The sequence below is a fragment of the Salvelinus alpinus genome, chromosome 30, assembly GCF_045679555.1.
Source record: "Salvelinus alpinus chromosome 30, SLU_Salpinus.1, whole genome shotgun sequence".
Classification (NCBI taxonomy): Eukaryota; Metazoa; Chordata; class Actinopteri; order Salmoniformes; family Salmonidae; genus Salvelinus; species Salvelinus alpinus.
This window is the reverse complement of record NC_092115.1, coordinates 17,377,222-17,396,638: the sequence shown is the minus strand read 5'-3', so window position 1 is coordinate 17,396,638 and position 19,417 is coordinate 17,377,222. Positions and strand designations below refer to the sequence as shown.

The window sequence follows — 19,417 nt, the reverse complement described above, 5'->3', positions numbered from 1 at the left end:
TATTAACAAATGCATTTTGTTTGTTTCATAGGCTACAACATGATCCACTTCACCCCACTACAGACTCTAGGGAATTCCAGGTCCTGCTACTCCCTAGCTGACCAACTAAGCCTGAACCCAGAGTTTTCACCACCGGGAAAGAACTACACCTGGACAGAAGTGGGAGATTTGGTGCAGAAACTGAAGAAAGAATGGAATATGATCTGTATTACTGACGTGGTCTACAATCACACAGGTGTGCGTGTGTAGGTGGGACGTGGGGTGAACGTGTGCCTGTGCGTGTGTCTCCCTCTGTTTGGTTGAAGGATCATTGCAACAGCTGCGTATTAGGTTAGAGATGTTGCGTCACAGTCAGTAACTGTGAGGCCATACCTGAAGAGCAGTTCCTCTCAAAGTCCAGAGAAAAAGTACCAGCATTGTCAAAGAGCTAGGCAGGTCTCACAATTCATAGTTTAGCAGTCTTATATCCTTAAATAACCTCTACATCTACAACATTTTTAAAGTCCCAGTCTAGCCAATGTTTGCATACTGCATGTCTCTTACTGAATGTAGACTAGGAAAAGGTCACTAGGAAAAGGCCACAGTGTCTAAAATAATGACGAGTCATGGTCCTCGAGTCTAGAGCGAGCTTTAAAGATGAGTGGCGTGTTAAAAATACCCTCCCTAGATAATTCTGCACCACTTGGTCATGGCTGCTGGTGCACCCAGTCTGTGTGTGTGCAGCCCTGCAGCCAAGCTGTTGCATAACAGAATCTATGTGACTAGCATGCTAAGTTAAAAGAGAATGCTTTCGCTGACTTAAGCTCCTATTGATTAGATGTGTTTTGAATAGAACCTGTGTCAAAGTGGCTCCTTGCCATTGGTTCAGCGGTGGTTTCTTTTGTCTTCAGTGTTTGAGTGTGGGGTTTGCATGGAGGTAGTTGAGTTGTTTTTCTATTGTCTACTAGTTTCTATTCAGGGCAGTTGTATCCTTTCTGGTTTACAAGTGTCTGTAATAAGGTTCAGTGTACTGTAGGTAGCCTGCTTCAGAAACCTAGGTAAGGCTTGGAGAGGATGAGGTCTTGAGAGCAGCACTCTATGGCCAAGACCCAGTATTGTGAAAGGTCAGATGGTCAGAGAAACCTTATCTCCATGGCAGCTTAAAGGCCATGTGCTGACTGATGTCCAGAAACCTGCTGAACTCTATGGTCTGTGGTCAGTGCGGCTTACAATGATGTACCAATGGGTCTGCGCTGCTGTGATATGATATAACACTCTGAAATGGTTACCTATGTTAGAGTTCCCCTTTTCTATCATATGTGCGCATATTATAAACAGGCGCACACTATGGTTAGAATGTGTATTATCTGAGAAATAACCTAGATCAAAAGTCAACATTTTCAGTGTTACCATAAAAACAACATATTTTTCATGCAAAAAAAAAGTCTAGGGTTTATTCGAGTGAAGAGATACCGCTGCCATTTTGGTCATGTGCCCAATGATTATCCCAACGATTATCCTACCACTGATAGAAGGTTAGTTCTCAGGGAGTGTCTGCATAGAATCAATGAACCTTCATTCCCCTCTGTAATATTCCTTGACAAAGGCCTCAATGTCCTCCATAACTGAGAATTTCAGTGTGGTAACTGTTGCTTTGTGCGCTTCCCCTGCCTGTGCAGCCGCCAACAGCCCGTGGATCAAGGAGCATCCTGAGTGTGGCTACAACCTGGTCAACTCCCCCCACCTGAGGTCAGCCTGGGTCCTGGACCGGGCCATATGGCACATGACCTGCAACATGGCTGACGCTAAGTACGCTGCTATGGGCCTCCCCGCCCAGGTCCAAAACGAGGGGCACCTCAATGTGAGTGTCTGAGGTTTACTTTCTCAGCTAGGATTGTGAAATTCCAACCTTCCCAAAATTCCCATGTTTAAAAAAAAATCCTGGTTGAAGGATTCTTGGAATCAGGAGGGAATAAGCAGGAGGGTTTCCTCAAACCGGGAACTTAAAGGCCCAGTGCAGTCAAAAATTTGATATTTCTGTGTTTTATATATATTTCCACACTGAGGTTGGAATAAAATTGTGAAAAAGATGATAATCCAGTTTTAGTGTAAGAGCTGTTTGAAGAGACTGCCTGGCATTTCAGCCTGTTTTGGTGAGATGGAGTTTTGGCCTGCCTGGTGACATCACTATGGAGTAAATTTGTCAATAGACCAATAAGAAAGAGTTACAAATCTCTCTACCAATAACATATAGTTTTCAGTTTCCCCTCTCCACTCAGACCACTCCCAGACAGTCCTAGCAAAATTCTTACTTGAGAAATTGCTATTTTCTAACAAGCTATTTCTTTTTTACAATTTTAATGAAAACAACCACAGTGCTTAATTGTTATCCAGAAATGATTTGATATTGAGTTAAAAATGGCTGCATTGGACCTTTAAGGAAAGCTTACTTAATTTTTGTTCCCTGGCAACAGCACTATAATGGTGGTCTAGAGTTTTTCCTGGTCATGTCAGATGTGGTCAGGAAAAACTCCAGGGCCTTATACATAACACCTCGTTCGGTTTGTCTTAATGAAATTGTGAGCTCCTTTTGTGAAGACCTAAACCTTTATTTTTTTGTTTTACCTCTCTAAGGCGATCCGCAATGTTTTGTGGGAGCAGGTGTTCCCCAAGGTCAAGCTGTGGGAATTCTTCCAGGTCAAAATCGAGAGCACTGTGGAGGAGTTCAGGACCCTGCTCACAGAAGGTGAGAGCATTCAACTGAGCACTGTTTTTATCTTTCTGTTCATGACATCTGCTGTGTCATTATAATAAATGGTGGGTATTCACAAGGAACCAAAAAGGAAGCAAGCAGGCCAAAACGTGGAGAGACCTACCTACTTAAATGAACTTGTCCAATAAGAAACTCTTGTTTCCGTTGCAAGATGTTTAATACGGTTTGCTATGGTGTGCACTAATGAATATACCTTTGATTTATAAACACCTTATGTCAGAGTGTTGTTCAAAAGAGTAACCATCTCCTCTTCTCATGAGCTCCACCTGTCCAAACTAGAGGTCGACCGATTAATCGGAATGGCCGATTAATTAGGGCCGATTTCAAGTTTTCATAACAATCGGTAAATGAACTTCCGGCGCCGAAAAGAGATGGCCGCCTCGCTTCGCGTTCCTTGGAAAATATGCAGTATTTTGTTCTTTTATGTGTTATTTCTTACATCGGTACCCCAGGTAATCTTAGGTTTCATTACATACAGTCGGGAGGAACTACTGAATATACGATTAACGTCAACTCATCATCGTTCCTACCAGGAATATGACTTTCCCGAAACGGATCCAGTGTTTTGCCTTCCACCCAATACAATGGATCTGATCCCAGCCGGCGACCCTGTGCGACGCCGAAAAAGGGGCAAACGAGGCGGTCTCGTGGTCAGGCTTCGGAGACGGGCACATCGCGCTCCACTCCCTAGCATACTACTCGCCAATGTCCAGTCTCTTGACAATAAGGTTGATGAAATCCGAGCACGGGTAGCATTCCAGAGAGACATCAGGGATTGCAACGTGCTCTGCTTCACGGAAACATGGCTAACTCAAGGGACGCTAACGGAGTCGGTGCAGCCAGCTGGTTTCTTCATGCATCGCGCCGACAGAAACAAACATCTTTCCGGTAAGAAGAGGGGCGGAGGGGTATGCCTTATGATTAACGAGAAGTGGTGTGATCATCATAACAACACACAGGAACTCAAGTCATTCTGTTCACCTGATCTAGAACTCCTCACAATCAAATGTCGACCGCATTATCTACCAAGGGAATTCTCTTCAATCATAATCACAGCCGTATATATTCCCCCCCAAGCAGACACATCGATGGCCCTGAACGAACTTTATCTGACTCTTTGTAAACTGGAAACCACACACCCTGAGGCTGCATTCATCGTAGCTGGGGATTTTAACAAGGCTAATCTAAAAACAAAACTCCCTAAATTCTATCAGCATATCGATTGTGCTACCAGGGCTGGAAAAACCCTAGATCATTGTTATACTAATTTCCGCGACGCATGTAAGGCCCTCCCCCGCCCCCCTTTCGGAAAAGCTGACCACGACTCCATTTTGTTGATTCCAGCCTACAAACAGAAACTCAAACAACAAGCTCCCGCGCTCAGGTCTGTTCAACGCTGGTCCGACCAATCTGAATCCACGCTTCAAGACTGCTTCGATCACGCGGATTGGAATATGTTCCGCATCGCGTCCAACAACAATATTGACGAATATGCTGATTCGGTGAGCGAGTTCATTAGGAAGTGCATTGACGATGTCGTACCCACAGCAACGATTAAAACATTCCCAAACCAGAAACCGTGGATTGACGGCAGCATTCGCGTGAAACTGAAAGCGCGAACCACTGCTTTTAACCAGGGCAAGGTGACCGGAAGCATGACCGAATACAAACAGTGTAGCTATTCTCTCCGCAAGGCAATCAAACAGGCTAAGTCCCAGTACAGAGACAAAATCGAGTCGCAATTCAACAGCTCAGACACAAGAGGTATGTGGCAGGGTCTACAGTCAATCACGGATTACAAAAAGAAAACCAGCCCCGTCGCGGACCAGGATGTCTTGCTCCCAGACAGGCTAAACAACTTTTTTGCCCGCTTTGAGGACAATACAGTGCCACTGACACGGCCCCCTACCAAAACCTGCGGGCTCTCCTTCACTGCAGCCGAGGTGAGTAAAACATTTAAACGTGTTAACCCTCGCAAGGCTGCAGGCCCAGACGGCATTCCCAGCCGCGTCCTCAGAGCATGCGCAGACCAGCTGGCTGGTGTGTTTACGGACATATTCAATCAATCCTTATCCCAGTCTGCTGTTCCCACATGCTTCAAGAGGGCCACCATTGTTCCTGTTCCCAAGAAAGCTAAGGTAACTGAGCTAAACGACTACCGCCCCGTAGCACTCACTTCCGTCATCATGAAGTGCTTTGAGAGACTAGTCAAGGACCATATCACCTCCACCCTACCGGACACCCTAGACCCACTCCAATTTGCTTACCGACCCAATAGGTCCACAGACGACGCAATCGCAACCACACTGCACACTGCCCTAACCCATCTGGACAAGAGGAATACCCATGTGAGAATGCTGTTCATCGATTACAGCTCAGCATTCAACACCATAGTACCCTCCAAACTCGCCATCAAGCTCGAGACCCTGGGTCTCGACCCCGCCCTGTGCAACTGGGTCCTGGACTTCCTGACGGGCCGCCCCCAGGTGGTGAGGGTAGGTAACAACATCTCCACCCCGCTGATCCTCAACACTGGGGCCCCACAAGGGTGCGTTCTGAGCCCTCTCCTGTACTCCCTGTTCACCCACGACTGCGTGGCCATGCACGCCTCCAACTCAATCATCAAGTTTGCGGATGACACTACAGTGGTAGGCTTGATTACCAACAACGACGAGACGGCCTACAGGGAGGAGGTGAGGGCCCTCGGAGTGTGGTGTCAGGAAAATAACCTCACACTCAACGTCAACAAAACAAAGGAGATGATTGTGGACTTCAGGAAACAGCAGAGGGAGCACCCCCCTATCCACATCGACGGGTCAGTAGTGGAGAAGGTGGAAAGTTTTAAGTTCCTCGGTGTACACATCACGGACAAACTGAATTGGTCCACCCACACAGACAGCGTTGTGAAGAAGGCGCAGCAGCGCCTCTTCAACCTCAGGAGGCTGAAGAAATTCGGCTTGTCACCAAAAGCACTCACAAACTTCTACAGATGCACAATCGAGAGCATCCTGTCGGGCTGTATCACCGCCTGGTACGGCAACTGCTCCGCCCACAACCGTAAGGCTCTCCAGAGGGTAGTGAGGTCTGCAGAACGCATCACCGGGGGCAAACTACCTGCCCTCCAGGACACCTACACCACCCGATGTCACAGGAAGGCCATAAAGATCATCAAGGACAACAACCACCCAAGCCACTGCCTGTTCACCCCGCTATCATCCAGAAGGCGAGGTCAGTACAGGTGCATCAAAGCAGGGACCGAGAGACTGAAAAACAGCTTCTATCTCAAGGCCATCAGACTGTTAAACAGCCACCACTAACATTTAGCGGCCGCTGCCAACATACTGACTCAACTCCAGCCACTTTAAAAATGGGAATTGATGGAAATTATGTAAAAATGTACCACTAGCCACTTTAAACAATGCCACTTAATATAATGTTTACATACCCTACATTACCCATCTCATATGTATATACTGTACTCTATATCATCTACTGCATCTTGCCATCTTTATGTAATACATGTACCACTAGCCACTTTAAACTATGCCACTTTATGTTTACATACCCTACAGTACTCATCTCATATGTATATACCGTACTCTATACCATCTACTGCATCTGCCATGCCGTTCTGTACCACCACTCATTCATATATCTTTATGTACATATTCTTTATCCCTTTACACTTGTGTGTGTGTGTAAGGTAGTAGTTGTGGAATTGTTAGGTTAGATTACTTGTTGGTTATTACTGCATTGTCGGAACTAGAAGCACAAGCATTTCGCTACACTCGCATTAACATCTGCTAACCATGTGTATGTGACTAATAAAATTTGATTTGATTTGATTTGATTTAATTTTGGACGCCGATTTTTATTTATTTATATTTATATATATAATATATATTTTTTTTTTTACACCTTTATTTAACTAGGCAAGTCAGTTAAGAACACATTCTTATTTTCAATGACGGCCTAGGAACGGTGGGATAACTGCCTTGTTCAGGGGCAGAAAGACAGATTTTTACCTTGTCAGCTCAGGGATTCAATCTTGCAACCTTACGGTTAACTAGTCCAACGCTCTAACCACCTGCCTCACGAGGAGCCCGCCTGTTACGCGAATGCAGTAAGAAGCCAAGGTAAGTTGCTAGCTAGCATTAAACTTATCTTATAAAAAACAATCAATCAATCAATAATAATCACTAGTTATAACTACACATGGTTGATGATATTACTAGTTTATCTAGCGTGTCCTGCGTTGCATATAATCGATGCAACATGTACCTAACCATAAACATCAATGCCTTTTTAAAAATCAATACACAGAAGTATATATTTTTAAACCTGCATATTTAGCTAAAACAAATCCAGGTTAGCAGGCAATATTAACCAGGTGAAATTGTGTCACTTCTCTTGCGTTCATTGCACGCAGAGTCAGGGTATATGCAACAGTTTGGGCCACCTGGCTCATTGCGAACTAATTTGCCAGAATTTTACGTAATTATGACATAACATTGAAGGTTGTGCAATGTAACAGGAATATTTAGACTTATGGATGCCACCGTTAGATAAAATACGTAACGGTTCCGTATTTCACTGAAAGAATAAACGTTTTGTTTTTGAGATGATAGTTTCCGGATTCGACCATATTAATGACCTAAGGCTCGTATTTCTGTGTTATGTTATAATTAAGTCTATGATTTGATAGAGCAGTCTGACTGAGCGATGGTAGGCAGCAGCAGGCTCGTAAGCATTCTTTCAAACAGCACTTTCGTGCGTTTGCCAGCAGCTATTGCGCTGTTTATGACTTCAAGCCTATCAACTCCCGAGATTAGGCTGGTGTAACCGATGTTAAATGGCTAGCTAGTTAGCGGGGTGCGCGCTAATAGCGTTTCAAACGTCACTCGCTCTGAGACTTGGAGTAGTTGTTCCCCTTGCTCTGCATGGGAAATGCTGCTTCGAGGGTGGCTGTTGTCGATGTGTTCCTGGTTCGAGCCCAGGTAGCGGCGAGGAGAGGGATGGAAGTTATACTGTTACACTGGCAATACTAAAGTGCCTATAAGAACATCCAATAGTCAAAGGTATATGAAATACAAATCTTATAGAGAGAAATAGTACTATAATTCCTATAATTCCTATAATAACTACAACCTAAAACTTCTTACCTGGGAATATTGAAGACTCATGATAAAAGGAACCACCAGCTTTCATATGTTCTCATGTTCTGAGCAAGGAACTTAAACGTTAGCTTTCGTGTTCATTCAGTATTGTTGTAATTGTCATTATTACAAAAAAATTGAACAAATCGGCCGATTAATCGGTATCGGCTTTTTTGGTCCTTCAATAATCGGTATCGGTGTTGAAAAATCATAATCGGTCGACCTCTAGTCCAAACAGTGACCGTGTATGGATTCGCATGAGAAGTAGAGCCAAGTCACAGTCAAACAGACACCTACCTCCACCTCAGTGGGAGTTTGTCCATGTCTGATGTGAAACAAATGACTCCATAAAAAAGAAATATTATATAAATGAGGAGAAATTGCAAAAGTGTTGTTGATTTATCATTATCCAATGTTCCTTTTTTGGCAGCTATAATTTCTCAGTCAGAGAAATATATTGAGGATATGCTTGAATGTGTTGGTATTGATGAAGTCATTTATATGTTGTGGTATTATGTGATTGGACTCAGGAGCAAAACCAGACCAGAAGAAGACTGGGGGTAAACAGGGACTTAAGATCATCCAGGACCCCATGTTCAGACGGTTCGGAAATAAAGTGGATATGGACTCTGCACTAGAGACCTTTGTGCCTCACAGGTTTGTGTGTGTGTGTGTGTGTGTGTGTGTGTGTGTGTGTGTGTGTGTGTGTGTGTGTGTGTGTGTGTGTGTGTGTGTGTGTGTGATCATGATGAACCGATGGTCATGACTTAACATGAGTTCATTGAGTAGATTCTCTTGAATGAATCGATCCCCAAATCTAAAACCAAGTCTCATCCTGCACATTGTCGATTCTTTGTCCCTGTCCAGCCGCAGTCCTCAAGCCATTCTGGAGGCCTGTAACTGGCTGTGGGGGAGATTGGAGGAGATCAATAAAGAGCAGTACCAGCAGATGTTACACCACCAGGAGCAGGTAGGACACACTCCCGCCACCCCCAGCAGTAGCTCTGGTATGTTCCATACGTGTTTCTGGGTAATGTAGTCCGTCCATTTTACAATTCTTTGTTCTGCTTATTTTTTTTCAAACAGGCTGCTAACTGCATCGTGGGAAATGTAGTTTATGAGCGCCTGGCTGACCACGGGCCCAAGCTGGGCCCCGTCACCAGGAAAGACCCTATTGTTACCAGGTATGCTGTGTGTGCTGACTGTATGTAGATTTTAAAAGGCTTGATTAATTAGTTCACTCACATTAATATAAAAACAGATTTAGGAACAGGGTCTAGAGTATTAGGACTGTAATGTCAAAGAAGGAGATTAACTTTATTTCCTGGCATTGAAAAAACGGGGAGTTCCATCTGTGACATCAGCGATTATTTCATGCTAAGCTTATTTAAACAGGAGTGCCTTCCTTAGAGCCTTAGCAGCATGCACATCTAAATACAATTTGGGTCATTTGTTTACACATCTCATTCTGGATACAAATAAATGCTTTTGTATGTTGACAGATACTTCACCTTCCCATTCGAGGAGAAAAGCCTGGAGGATGACCTGACAATGATGGACCAGCCAGACAAGGCCCGTCACTTCCTGGCTCACAACGGCTGGGTGATGGGAGATGACCCTCTTAGGAACTTTGCTGAGCCAGGTCCACACGTTTTATTTTACATTCATTCATTCCTGCCCATTGTGCCGGCTGGCACTTAGGCAGCAACAAAATAATCTTCACTTCTGACGATTTCTCCACTGTGCCCCAGCTCTGGGGATGTTGAAGCTCAGTCAATTGTTTTAAATTATAATAATTCAAACGTGTGCTTTTATCTAGAACAACTTACAATAAGCGCATTCAGCTAAGGAAGATAAAACTTTACGCTCACTCTTTTCTTCAGGGCAAAGACCAGTGTCTCTCTATGGGTCAATGACACGCAAACAGTGTAGCGATGCGTGAACTAGTCACTCTGATTAAGAACAACTGCTATCTTACCAAACATATTTAGCCTAAGTGATATATATGAATATAAAGAAACATTTTTAGTTCAGACTTTAGAAACAAAAAGCTGGAAATAGTGATGCTGGTTCTGTGGTAACCTGATCATTCCACAAGGGGGAGCCAGTGAGATGTAAATATAATTCCCAGTGTTACTAAAGGCCAAGTCTCTGAGAATTTAAAGAAAACAAATGCCTCCATCTTTCCAGGCTCCAACGTGTACATCAGGAGAGAGTTGATCTGCTGGGGCGACAGTGTCAAACTTCGTTACGGCAACAAGCCCGAGGACTGTCCCTACCTGTGGGCCCACATGCAGAAGTACACAGAGATCACGGCCAAGCACTTCGCTGGGGTCCGCCTGGACAACTGTCACTCCACCCCTCTGCATGTCGCTGAGGTACTGTACACAATTCCATTCAGTCTGAGCCATTGAGTTTGTTATTACAATCCATGTAGGCCATGCTATCTATGAAATTCAGAACGTTACTGTATGGCCAATTAATACGATTCAGGTATCTTCCAAGATAATTGATACGGTTGATGTATGAGTAAAGTTAGTGATAATTCGCTGTAAAGTGACAAAACAATGTCATTACTGAAACCACTCTCCTTCCGTAGCACATGCTGTCTGCAGCCAGGGCGGTCAGGCCCAACCTGTATGTAATCGCTGAGCTCTTTACGGGCAGCGAGCTCATTGACAATGTGTTTGTTAACCGCCTGGGGATAACCAGTCTTGTCAGAGGTACCGGACGTTGACATGTAGTAGATACAGCACTGGAGTGGTGGGGGTTAAATCCCAGGTTACACTTTATTTGACGTATCTGGTGTTTACTAGACATTCCATTGAAAATGTTTATTTAAATGACATAATAATTGCACTATTGAGATTTCATTGAAAAACAGATATATTTGTAACATCTGGTACCAGTTTCTTCAAAGCATATACCAGAAAGTATCGTTGGTTACAACATCATTTTTGAGTAAACACCAAATACCATCTTAGGACTGTAAAATAAAGTGTTACCAAAAACGTTTTGTTTTGGCATGACACTAAATCTAGTCTCTGTTTTTGTCTCTTTCTGTGTGTCTCTCTAATATCTCCCATTTACAACCCTCATTTCATCATTCCTATACCTCACTTTACATACTATCTCGCTCTCTGCTAAAAAAAAATGCATTAAACATATCACCTTTCTTTTACTCCTGGTCTAAACACCTCATTGACCTTTATCATTGGCATCCTCCTCACCCCTTTATCGGTTCCCTTCTCATATTTCTGTCTCTTTGTTTGGTTTGGTGTTTGGCATGTTTTCTTTTGAACCTTGAACCCCCCCATGACCCCTCTTCCATACTAACCTGCTTTCCTGCTTAGCTTCGCCGTACCTCCCTACATTTCGACTTCTTCTCCCTCTCCCTCTCCTTCCTCTACCCCCACCCTCTCTGTGCTTTAACCCACCGTTGACTGACCTGTGGATGTGGACATGTAGTACATGTTGGACGTGGCTCGTGTGTTGAGGCCCAGTCTGTACGTGGTGGCTGAGCTGTTCACGGGCAGCGAGGACCTGGACAATGTCTTTGTGACTAAGCTAGGCATTACCTCGCTCATCAGAGGTAGGATTGCACACCACTAGCTTGGTCCCAGAATGATTTGTGCCGTCTTGCCAACTCCTTTGGTTCTTGTCATTAATGACCATAGGAGTTGGTAAGACACCACAAACAGATCTGAGACCAGGTTAACGCATCACTGCATCTGTGAATGAAACATTGTACCAACGGGTGTTCTCAATTCCTGCATGTTGACACCATTGTATGTGATTGAAAAGACTACAAACTAATACAGTGGTGTAACTGTGAACCCCTCCCTCTCCCTCCCTTCCTGGCCCCTCCAGAGGCAATGAGTGCAGGGGACAGTCACGAGGAGGGCAGACTTGTGTACAGGTACGGAGGGGAGCCCGTCGGGGCCTTCGTCCAGCCCAGCCTCCGCCCCCTGGTGCCCAGCATCGCCCACGCCATGTTCCTGGACGTCACCCACGACAACGAGTGCCCCATCCAGGTACTTTATTCTTAGCCTATCCTTGAGTTCCGCTATTCAGGTACATCACAGTGTTATAGTGGCCATTGCTATTTCATTGCTGTAAATAAAATATCTAGGCACTATTTCAATATGCACAATAGCTGGCGTACTACTGCTTAGAATGAAACAATTATATTGGCCATGCATTCTAAGTGGTATGCTATTGTGTGCATTGCAGGAAAGTTCTCCTGCAACAAGGTGATCTGTAGGGGCTTCACACTGTTGAGAGCCTGGTTGATTTCAGTATGAACTTTTGGTTTAATTCCAGTACAATATGAAACTCCAGTGAGGTGTGTGTGCTGTCTCCATGTTCACTCTCTGGGAACATTTCCCCTAGTGGGAAAAAAAAGAGACAACCACAAACCTTGGTGTGTGTCAATTCCTTTGTTGTTGTCTATGTTCCAGCTCCGCTCTGCGTACGACTCGCTCCCCAGTTCTGCCATCGTCTCAATGGCCTGCTGTTGCTCTGGCAGCACCAGGGGATATGATGAGATGGTGCCTCACCAGGTAACTCTCACACCTTTTCTTGGTCATAACAGTATAATGACTTTAAGACAGATATTTGTATATCTTAAATGCATATACACCACTATAGCGTCACAATATCTTAAATCACTTTAAGTATAAAACCAAGGAGTTTAGAATGATGGTAACTAGTTACCCCTGGTATCATATGTAGAACTTCAGGAAATGAGATTTATAACTGCAACATTTCTCTCCGGCCCATAGCAACATTTGTAGAATTGCAGGAAATTATGTTTAAAACTGCAAAATGTTCTCTACGCCAATATGAGGGGTGTGAATATTTTTTGTTGTTGTTTTTTAAAATCTTTATTTAACTAGGCAAGTCAGGTAAGAACAAATTCTTATTTACAATGATGCCTAGGAACAGTGTGTTAACTGCCTTGTTCAGCGGCAGAACAACAGATTTTTACCTTGTCAGTTCGGGGACTAGTAACTCTTTCGGTTACTAGTCCAACGCTCTAACCACTAGGCTACCTGCCGTGGGGGTTTGTTACTATGCCGATTTAAATGACAATATCCATCCGGACCTTTGCCATCTAGGAAATTTGTGGGACTGGACCTTCTCAAATAGTATTTGAGTACCGCTGCCTGGACTAGGCTCTTTAGTGACCATCTCCTGCCTGGACTAGACTCTTTAGTGACCATCTCCTGCCTGGACTAGACTCTTTAGTGACCATCTCCTGCCTGGACTAGACTCTTTAGTGACCATCTCCTGCCTGGACTAGACTCTTTAGTGACCATCTCCCCTGCCTGGACTAGACTCTTTAGTGACCATCTCCTGCCTGGACTAGACTCTTTAGTGACCATCTCTCCTGCCTGGACTAGACTCTTTAGTGACCATCTCCTGCCTGGACTAGACTCTTTAGTGACCATCTCCTGCCTGGACTAGACTCTTTAGTGACCATCTCCTGCCTGGACTAGACTCTTTAGTGACCATCTCCCCTGCCTGGACTAGACTCTTTAGTGACCATCTCCTGCCTGGACTAGACTCTTTAGTGACCATCTCTCCTGCCTGGACTAGACTCTTTAGTGACCATCTCCCCTGCCTGTCTGCCTGTAGATCTCAGTGGTCAAGGAGGAGCGTTTCTACCCCAAGTGGAACCCTGAAGCCAAGGCCTCGTCACCCGGGGAGGTCAACCTGAAGACGGGTATCATCGCTGGCAAGCTGGCCCTCAACAAAATGCACCAGGAACTGGCTTCCAAGGGCTTCAACCAGGTGGGTGTGTGGGGGAATGGGTGTTCGTCTGACTCAATCCCAAACCAATTCCTCGCCCATATCCATAGTCCTTTTGAATGGGTATTGGCAACATGGTGAATGGTAATTGTAGACTGGATTAAATAGATATGACATAGCAGTTACTCCTATTTAGTCCTTTGACATGTGAAGAGTCGTAGATAATAACCAAAGGATCATTTTAGCATTGGCCCTACAGTATTCAGGTCAGTATGTGTGTGTGAATGTGGAAACGTATTTGCCTGATAAAAGTTGTTTGTAACACTGCTTGTCCCCTGGCCCTCTCCTAGGTGTACGTTGACCAGGTGGACGAGGACATTGTGGCGGTGACGCGTCACTGTCCCAGCACCCACCAGTCTGTGGTGGCCGTGTGTCGCACTGCCTTCCACAACCCCAAACACCACCAGTACAGGAAGGAGGTTCCACCCATGTTTATCCCTGGTGTGATGCTTCACTGTTACCATAAACAGGACACTGTCCTCAGAATGGGTTATCTATAGAAATACAATTATAGTTGTGGCCTATGTCATTCATCTTCAGAACTCTAGAATGTGCTGATAATGGCAGCCATCTTAGTCAGGGATAATTTAAAACCAGTATTTAAACACTACTGACCTGGATGCACCTACTATTTTAACACAATCCCCTTCATCTCTCTCCATCTCCAGGTAAAATTGAGGAGGTCATTCTGGAGGCGCGTATCATTGACCGGCAAGCCGGCACCTACAAGAAATGCGAGAAGTACATCAACGGCATGCCGGAGTACACCGTGGAGATTAAGGAGCACATCCAGGTAGTGTGACGCTAGGAACGTGGGTAATAATTAGTTGTTTAGGCCTCCTGTCACAATGGGCTTGAGCAGTAAAGATCGCCTTGTGACAAATATTTCCTCTCAAACCAAACAAATCCATTTTCAGACTGGGTCTTGAAAAACAAGAAGCTTCAGTGGCATCTGGTTACATTTCACAAGCTGGTATTGTGTCTATATTCTGTCTGGAATGTTTGTTAGTTTCTATTGAATGCCATTTAGTTCACTGTGCATTTAGAAAAGATTCAGACCCCTTGACTTTTTCCACATTTTGTTACGTTACAGCCTTATTCTAAAATGTATGAAAAATAAAATCCTCCTCAATCTACACACAATATTTGGTTATATAGACCAGCAAAAGCCGATTCATAATTGTCCTCTCCTCTCAATCGCCCATTGTGGACCTTCATACTGTTTTATGTGGTAGTGAAACATTATTCACCCCTGGTCTTCTGTGTCCCCTGTCACCCCAGCTGAAAGATAGTGGTGTTGTAAAACACGCAGGCGTGACGTCTAAGGGCAGCAGTGAGTTTGTCCAGGAGATCATCTTCGAGCGCCTCACCCCTGGCAGCGTCATCGCCTTCAGGTCAGAGGTCATGATGAGCAGACCAATATATACACCCATTAAATAGAATTTCAAAGCATGTCTACTGTAACACACACCAATGAGGGATATTCTCTTGCCAGTTTGTCCCCCTATTGTACACTGTTGTTTAGCCCCTATTGTCCACTCACAACTCACAGATAATACTGTTGACTCTGCACCCCTTCGATAGCTCAGTTGGTAGAGCAGAGGACTGTAGGTAAATAGCAGTGGTCCTTAGGTCGCTAGTTCAAATCTGTCTCGAAGGAAGAAACCTTACCCTCTAGCTTTTGGCTGACTTCATGGCAGTAATCCAGGAGTCTCTCCAGCCTTGAAGAGCCTGTACAGTATGTCTCCTAGCCTGGCCCAAAATCGGTTAGGTTGGGGGATTGTGGACGCCAGGTCATCTGATGCAGCACTCATCACTCTCCTTCTTGGTAAAATAGCCATTACACAGCCTGGAGGTGTGTTGGATCATTGTCCTGTGGAAAAACAAATGATAGTCCCACTAAGCCCAAACCAGATGGGATGGCGTATCACTGCAGAATGCTGTGGTAGCCATGCTGGTTAAGTGGGCCTTGAATTCTAAATAAATCACAGACTGTGTCACCAGCAAAGCACCCCCACACCATAACACATCGTCCTCCATGCTTTTTGGAACAAACCACTCGATTTTGTCTCTGCGTTATATTGGCATCGAACATGTCACCCTCCCTAGGAGAGGGGGTGACCTTGATCATTTATTGTTAAAACGAGAGGCTGCCTGGATCTTTAATTTAAAGACCCTTGCTCCCTTCGGTCTCAACGTAGACTTTGATCTGAAGCTATTCTTATGATTATTGTGACTTTTGCCATTTGTAATTGTTTGTAAGCTTGTGTAGTCTAAAATGAATCTATGATCGTATGCAATCCATTTGTATTTTCTATGCTGTTCTTTGTATGCCATTTTAATATTTGAGAATTAACCAATGATATTAGGCCATACTTGGCCATGATTACGACACCTGTGTGTCTTTTGACACTATATAAACGAGTCACCCTGCAGTGTTTGTGATTATACCCTGATGAAGACAGCTTGCCTGTCGAAACGTTAAGTGTGAAATACACATGCAGAGATCATCCGTTCACCCACAGCATCTCACAAAGACATTGCGGTTGGAACCAAAAATCTCCAATTTGGACTCCAGACCAAAGGACAAATTTCCACCAGTCTAATGTCCATTTCTCGTGTTTGTTGGTCTAAGCAATTCTCTTATTGTTATTGGTGTACTTTAGTAGTGGTTTCATTGCAGCATTTTGACCATGAAGGCCTGATCACCGCAGTTTCCTCTGAACAGTTGATGTTGAGATGTGTCTGTTACTTGAACTCTGTGAAGCATTTATTTGGGCTGCAATTTCTGTGGCTGGTAACTCTAATGAACTAATCCTCTGCAGCAGAGGTAACTCTGGGTCTTCCATTCCTGTGGCGGTCCTCATGAGAGCCAGTTTCATCATAGCGCTAGATGGTTTTTGCGACTGCACCTGAAGAAACTTTCAAAGTTCTTTATGTTCTGTATTGACTGGCCTTCATGTCTTAAACTGTCGTTTCTCTTTGCTTATTTGAGCTGTTCTTGCCATAATATGAACTTGGTCTTTTACCAACTAGGGATATCTTCTGTATACCTTGTCACAACACAACTGATTGGCTCAAACACATTAAGAAGGAAAGAAATTCCAAAATTAACTTTTAACAAGGCACACCTGTTAATTGAAATGCGTTCCAGGTGATTACCTCATGAAGCTGGTTGAGAGAATGCCAAGAGTGTGCAAAGCTGTCATCAAGGCAAAGGGTGGCTATTTGAAGAATCTCAAATATAAAATATTTTTGATTTGTGTAACACTTTTTTGGTTACTACATGATTCCATATGTGTTATTTCATAGTTTTGATGTCTCCACTATTAAAGAAAAACCCTTGAATGAGTAGGTGTTCTAAAACTTTTGACTGGTAGTGTATATGTGTTTCCCTCACCAGGGTGAGTCTGGACCCTAAGGCCCAGGAGCTGGTGGGAGTCATCAGACATCACCTGATCCAATTCAGCCCCAAGTACAAGCCTGGCAGTCTGCCTGACCAGCACACACCAACCATACTGGAGACACCACTGGCACAGTGAGTATACATCACACAAAAACACGCAAATGTACCGTTACACACACACACACACTGCATTGCAAACACATACAGTGCATTCATGAAAGTTATCAGGCTTCACTTTTTCCACATTTTGTTACCTTACAGCCTTATTCTAAAATGGATTAAACCATTTTTTTCCTGCGTCAATCTACACACTACCCCATAATGACAGCGAAAACAGGTTTTTAGAAATTTTTGCAAATGTATTAAAAAGAAAAAACATAAATATCACATTTACATAAGTATTCAGACCCTTTGCTATGAGACTCAAAACTGAGCTCGTGTGCATTGTGTGTCCGTTGATCATCCTTGAGATGTTTCTAGAACTTGATTGGAGTCCACCTGTGGTACATTCAATTGATTGGACATGATTTGAAAAGGCACACACCTGTCTATGTAAGGTTCCACAGTTGACAGCGCATGTCAGAGCAAAAACCAATGCATGAGGTTGAAGGATTTGTCCGTGGAGATCCAAGACAGGATTGTGTAGAGGCACAGATCTGGGGAAGGGTACCAAAAAAGTTCTGCAGCATTGAAGGTCCCCAAGAACACTGTGGCCTCCATCATTCTTAAATGGAAGAAGTTTGGAGACTCTTCCTAGAGCTGGCTGCCTGGCCAAACTGAGCAATCAGGGGAGAATGGCCTTGGTCAGGGAGGTGACCAAGAACCTGATGGTCACTCTGACAGAGTTCCTCGTATGGAGGTGGAAGAAACTTCCAGGAGGACAACCATCTCTGTAGCACTCCACCAATCAGGCCTTTATGGTAGAGTGGCCAGACAGAAGCCACTCCTCAGTAAAAGTCACATGACATCCCGCTTGGAGTTTACCAAAAGGAACCTAAATGACTCTCAGACCATGAGAAACAAGATTCTCTGGTCTGATGAAACCAAGATTGAACTCTTTGGCCTGAATGCCAAGCGTCCCGTCTGGAGGAAACCTGGCATCATCCCTACGGTGAAGCATGGTGGTGGCAGCATCATGCTGTGGGGATGTCTTTCAGCAGCAGGGACTGGGAGACTAGTTAGGATCGAGGGAAAGATGAACGGAGATGAAAACCTGCTCCAGAGCACTCAAGACCTCAGACTGGGGACAACAGAAATGGCTGTGCAGCGACGCTCCCCATCCAACCTGACAGAGCTTGAGAGGATCTGCAGAGAAGAATGGGAGAAACTCCCCAAATACAGATGTGCCAAGCTTGTAGTGTCATACCCAAGAAGACTTAAGGCTGTAATCGCTGCTTAAACAAAGTATTTTTTATTTATTTTTTATTTTATTTTATTTTATTTAACCAGGTAGGCCAGTTGAGAACAAGTTCGTATTTACAACTGCAACCTGGCATGGGTATAGGGTACTGAGTATAGGGTCTGAATACTTATGTAAATGTGTTATTTCAGTTATTCAATCTGGTTTTGCTGTGCCATTATGGGGTATTGTGTGTAGATCGATGAGGGGGGGAAAACTATTTAATCAATTTTAGAATAAGGCTTTAACGTAACAAAATGTGGAAAAACTGAAGGTCTGAATACTTTCCGGAATCACTCACCAAGTGTATTGGAAAAGCGTTACGCTTACAATGGCTTGAAAGGTATAGTATGTTTGGTTTTTCCTGGTAGCTATATATTTGTATAGTGATGAATTGTGTCCATACAGTATGTGTTGAAATACTGATCAGCAGGGCTCTGTAGTCTCCAGTTGTGCTCTCAGGTGGGTGTGTTCTAATGTTATGTGACTCCATCTTCTATCCCCATTCAGGATCATGTCTAAGCTGACTCTGGGCGACATGAACATGCTGCTGTTCCGCTGTGACTCTGAGGAACAGGAGGACGGAGGAGGCTGCTACAACATCCCTTCCTGGACCAGCTTCAAGTACGGTGGCCTGCAAGGTACAGTAAAAAAAATACATGTATTTAACCTTTATTAACGAGGCAAGTCAGTTAAGAACAAATTCTTATTTACAATGATGTCCTACTGTACACCAGCCAAACCCGGACGATGCTGGGCCAAATGTGCCCCGCCCTATGGGACTCCTAATCACGGCTGGTTGTGATACAGCCTGGATTCGAACCAGGGTGTCTGTGGTGACGCCTCAAACACTGAGATGCAGTGCCTTAGACCGCTGCGCCACTCGGGAG

At 44.3% G+C, this 19,417-nt stretch overlaps 1 protein-coding gene and 1 non-coding gene across 4 annotated transcripts in view; both read left to right on the top strand.

Moving 5' to 3' along the window:
- Window positions 1-19,417, top strand: part of agla (amylo-alpha-1, 6-glucosidase, 4-alpha-glucanotransferase a) — a 33,509-nt gene that overhangs the window by 3,601 nt on the left and 10,491 nt on the right. For 2 of the 3 annotated variants that reach the window (XM_071376429.1, XM_071376430.1), the window contains exons 5-21: window positions 32-235; window positions 1,659-1,840; window positions 2,614-2,725; window positions 8,439-8,565; window positions 8,776-8,878; window positions 8,995-9,092; window positions 9,411-9,550; window positions 10,099-10,286; window positions 11,377-11,500; window positions 11,779-11,942; window positions 12,369-12,470; window positions 13,549-13,704; window positions 14,013-14,163; window positions 14,391-14,515; window positions 15,004-15,116; window positions 17,126-17,260; window positions 19,038-19,168. In XM_071376429.1, the coding sequence (XP_071232530.1) occupies window positions 32-235; window positions 1,659-1,840; window positions 2,614-2,725; window positions 8,439-8,565; window positions 8,776-8,878; window positions 8,995-9,092; window positions 9,411-9,550; window positions 10,099-10,286; window positions 11,377-11,500; window positions 11,779-11,942; window positions 12,369-12,470; window positions 13,549-13,704; window positions 14,013-14,163; window positions 14,391-14,515; window positions 15,004-15,116; window positions 17,126-17,260; window positions 19,038-19,168 (2,355 nt within the window). Of the gene's footprint in view, window positions 1-31; window positions 236-1,658; window positions 1,841-2,613; window positions 2,726-8,438; window positions 8,566-8,775; window positions 8,879-8,994; window positions 9,093-9,410; window positions 9,551-10,098; window positions 10,287-10,507; window positions 10,632-11,376; window positions 11,501-11,778; window positions 11,943-12,368; window positions 12,471-13,548; window positions 13,705-14,012; window positions 14,164-14,390; window positions 14,516-15,003; window positions 15,117-17,125; window positions 17,261-19,037; window positions 19,169-19,417 lie in introns of all 3 variants that reach the window. The other variant, XM_071376431.1, reaches the window with a different exon arrangement.
- On the top strand, window positions 15,297-15,382 carry trnay-gua (transfer RNA tyrosine (anticodon GUA)). The gene is given in 2 exon segments: window positions 15,297-15,333; window positions 15,347-15,382. It is a non-coding gene; the product is annotated as a tRNA-Tyr (tRNA).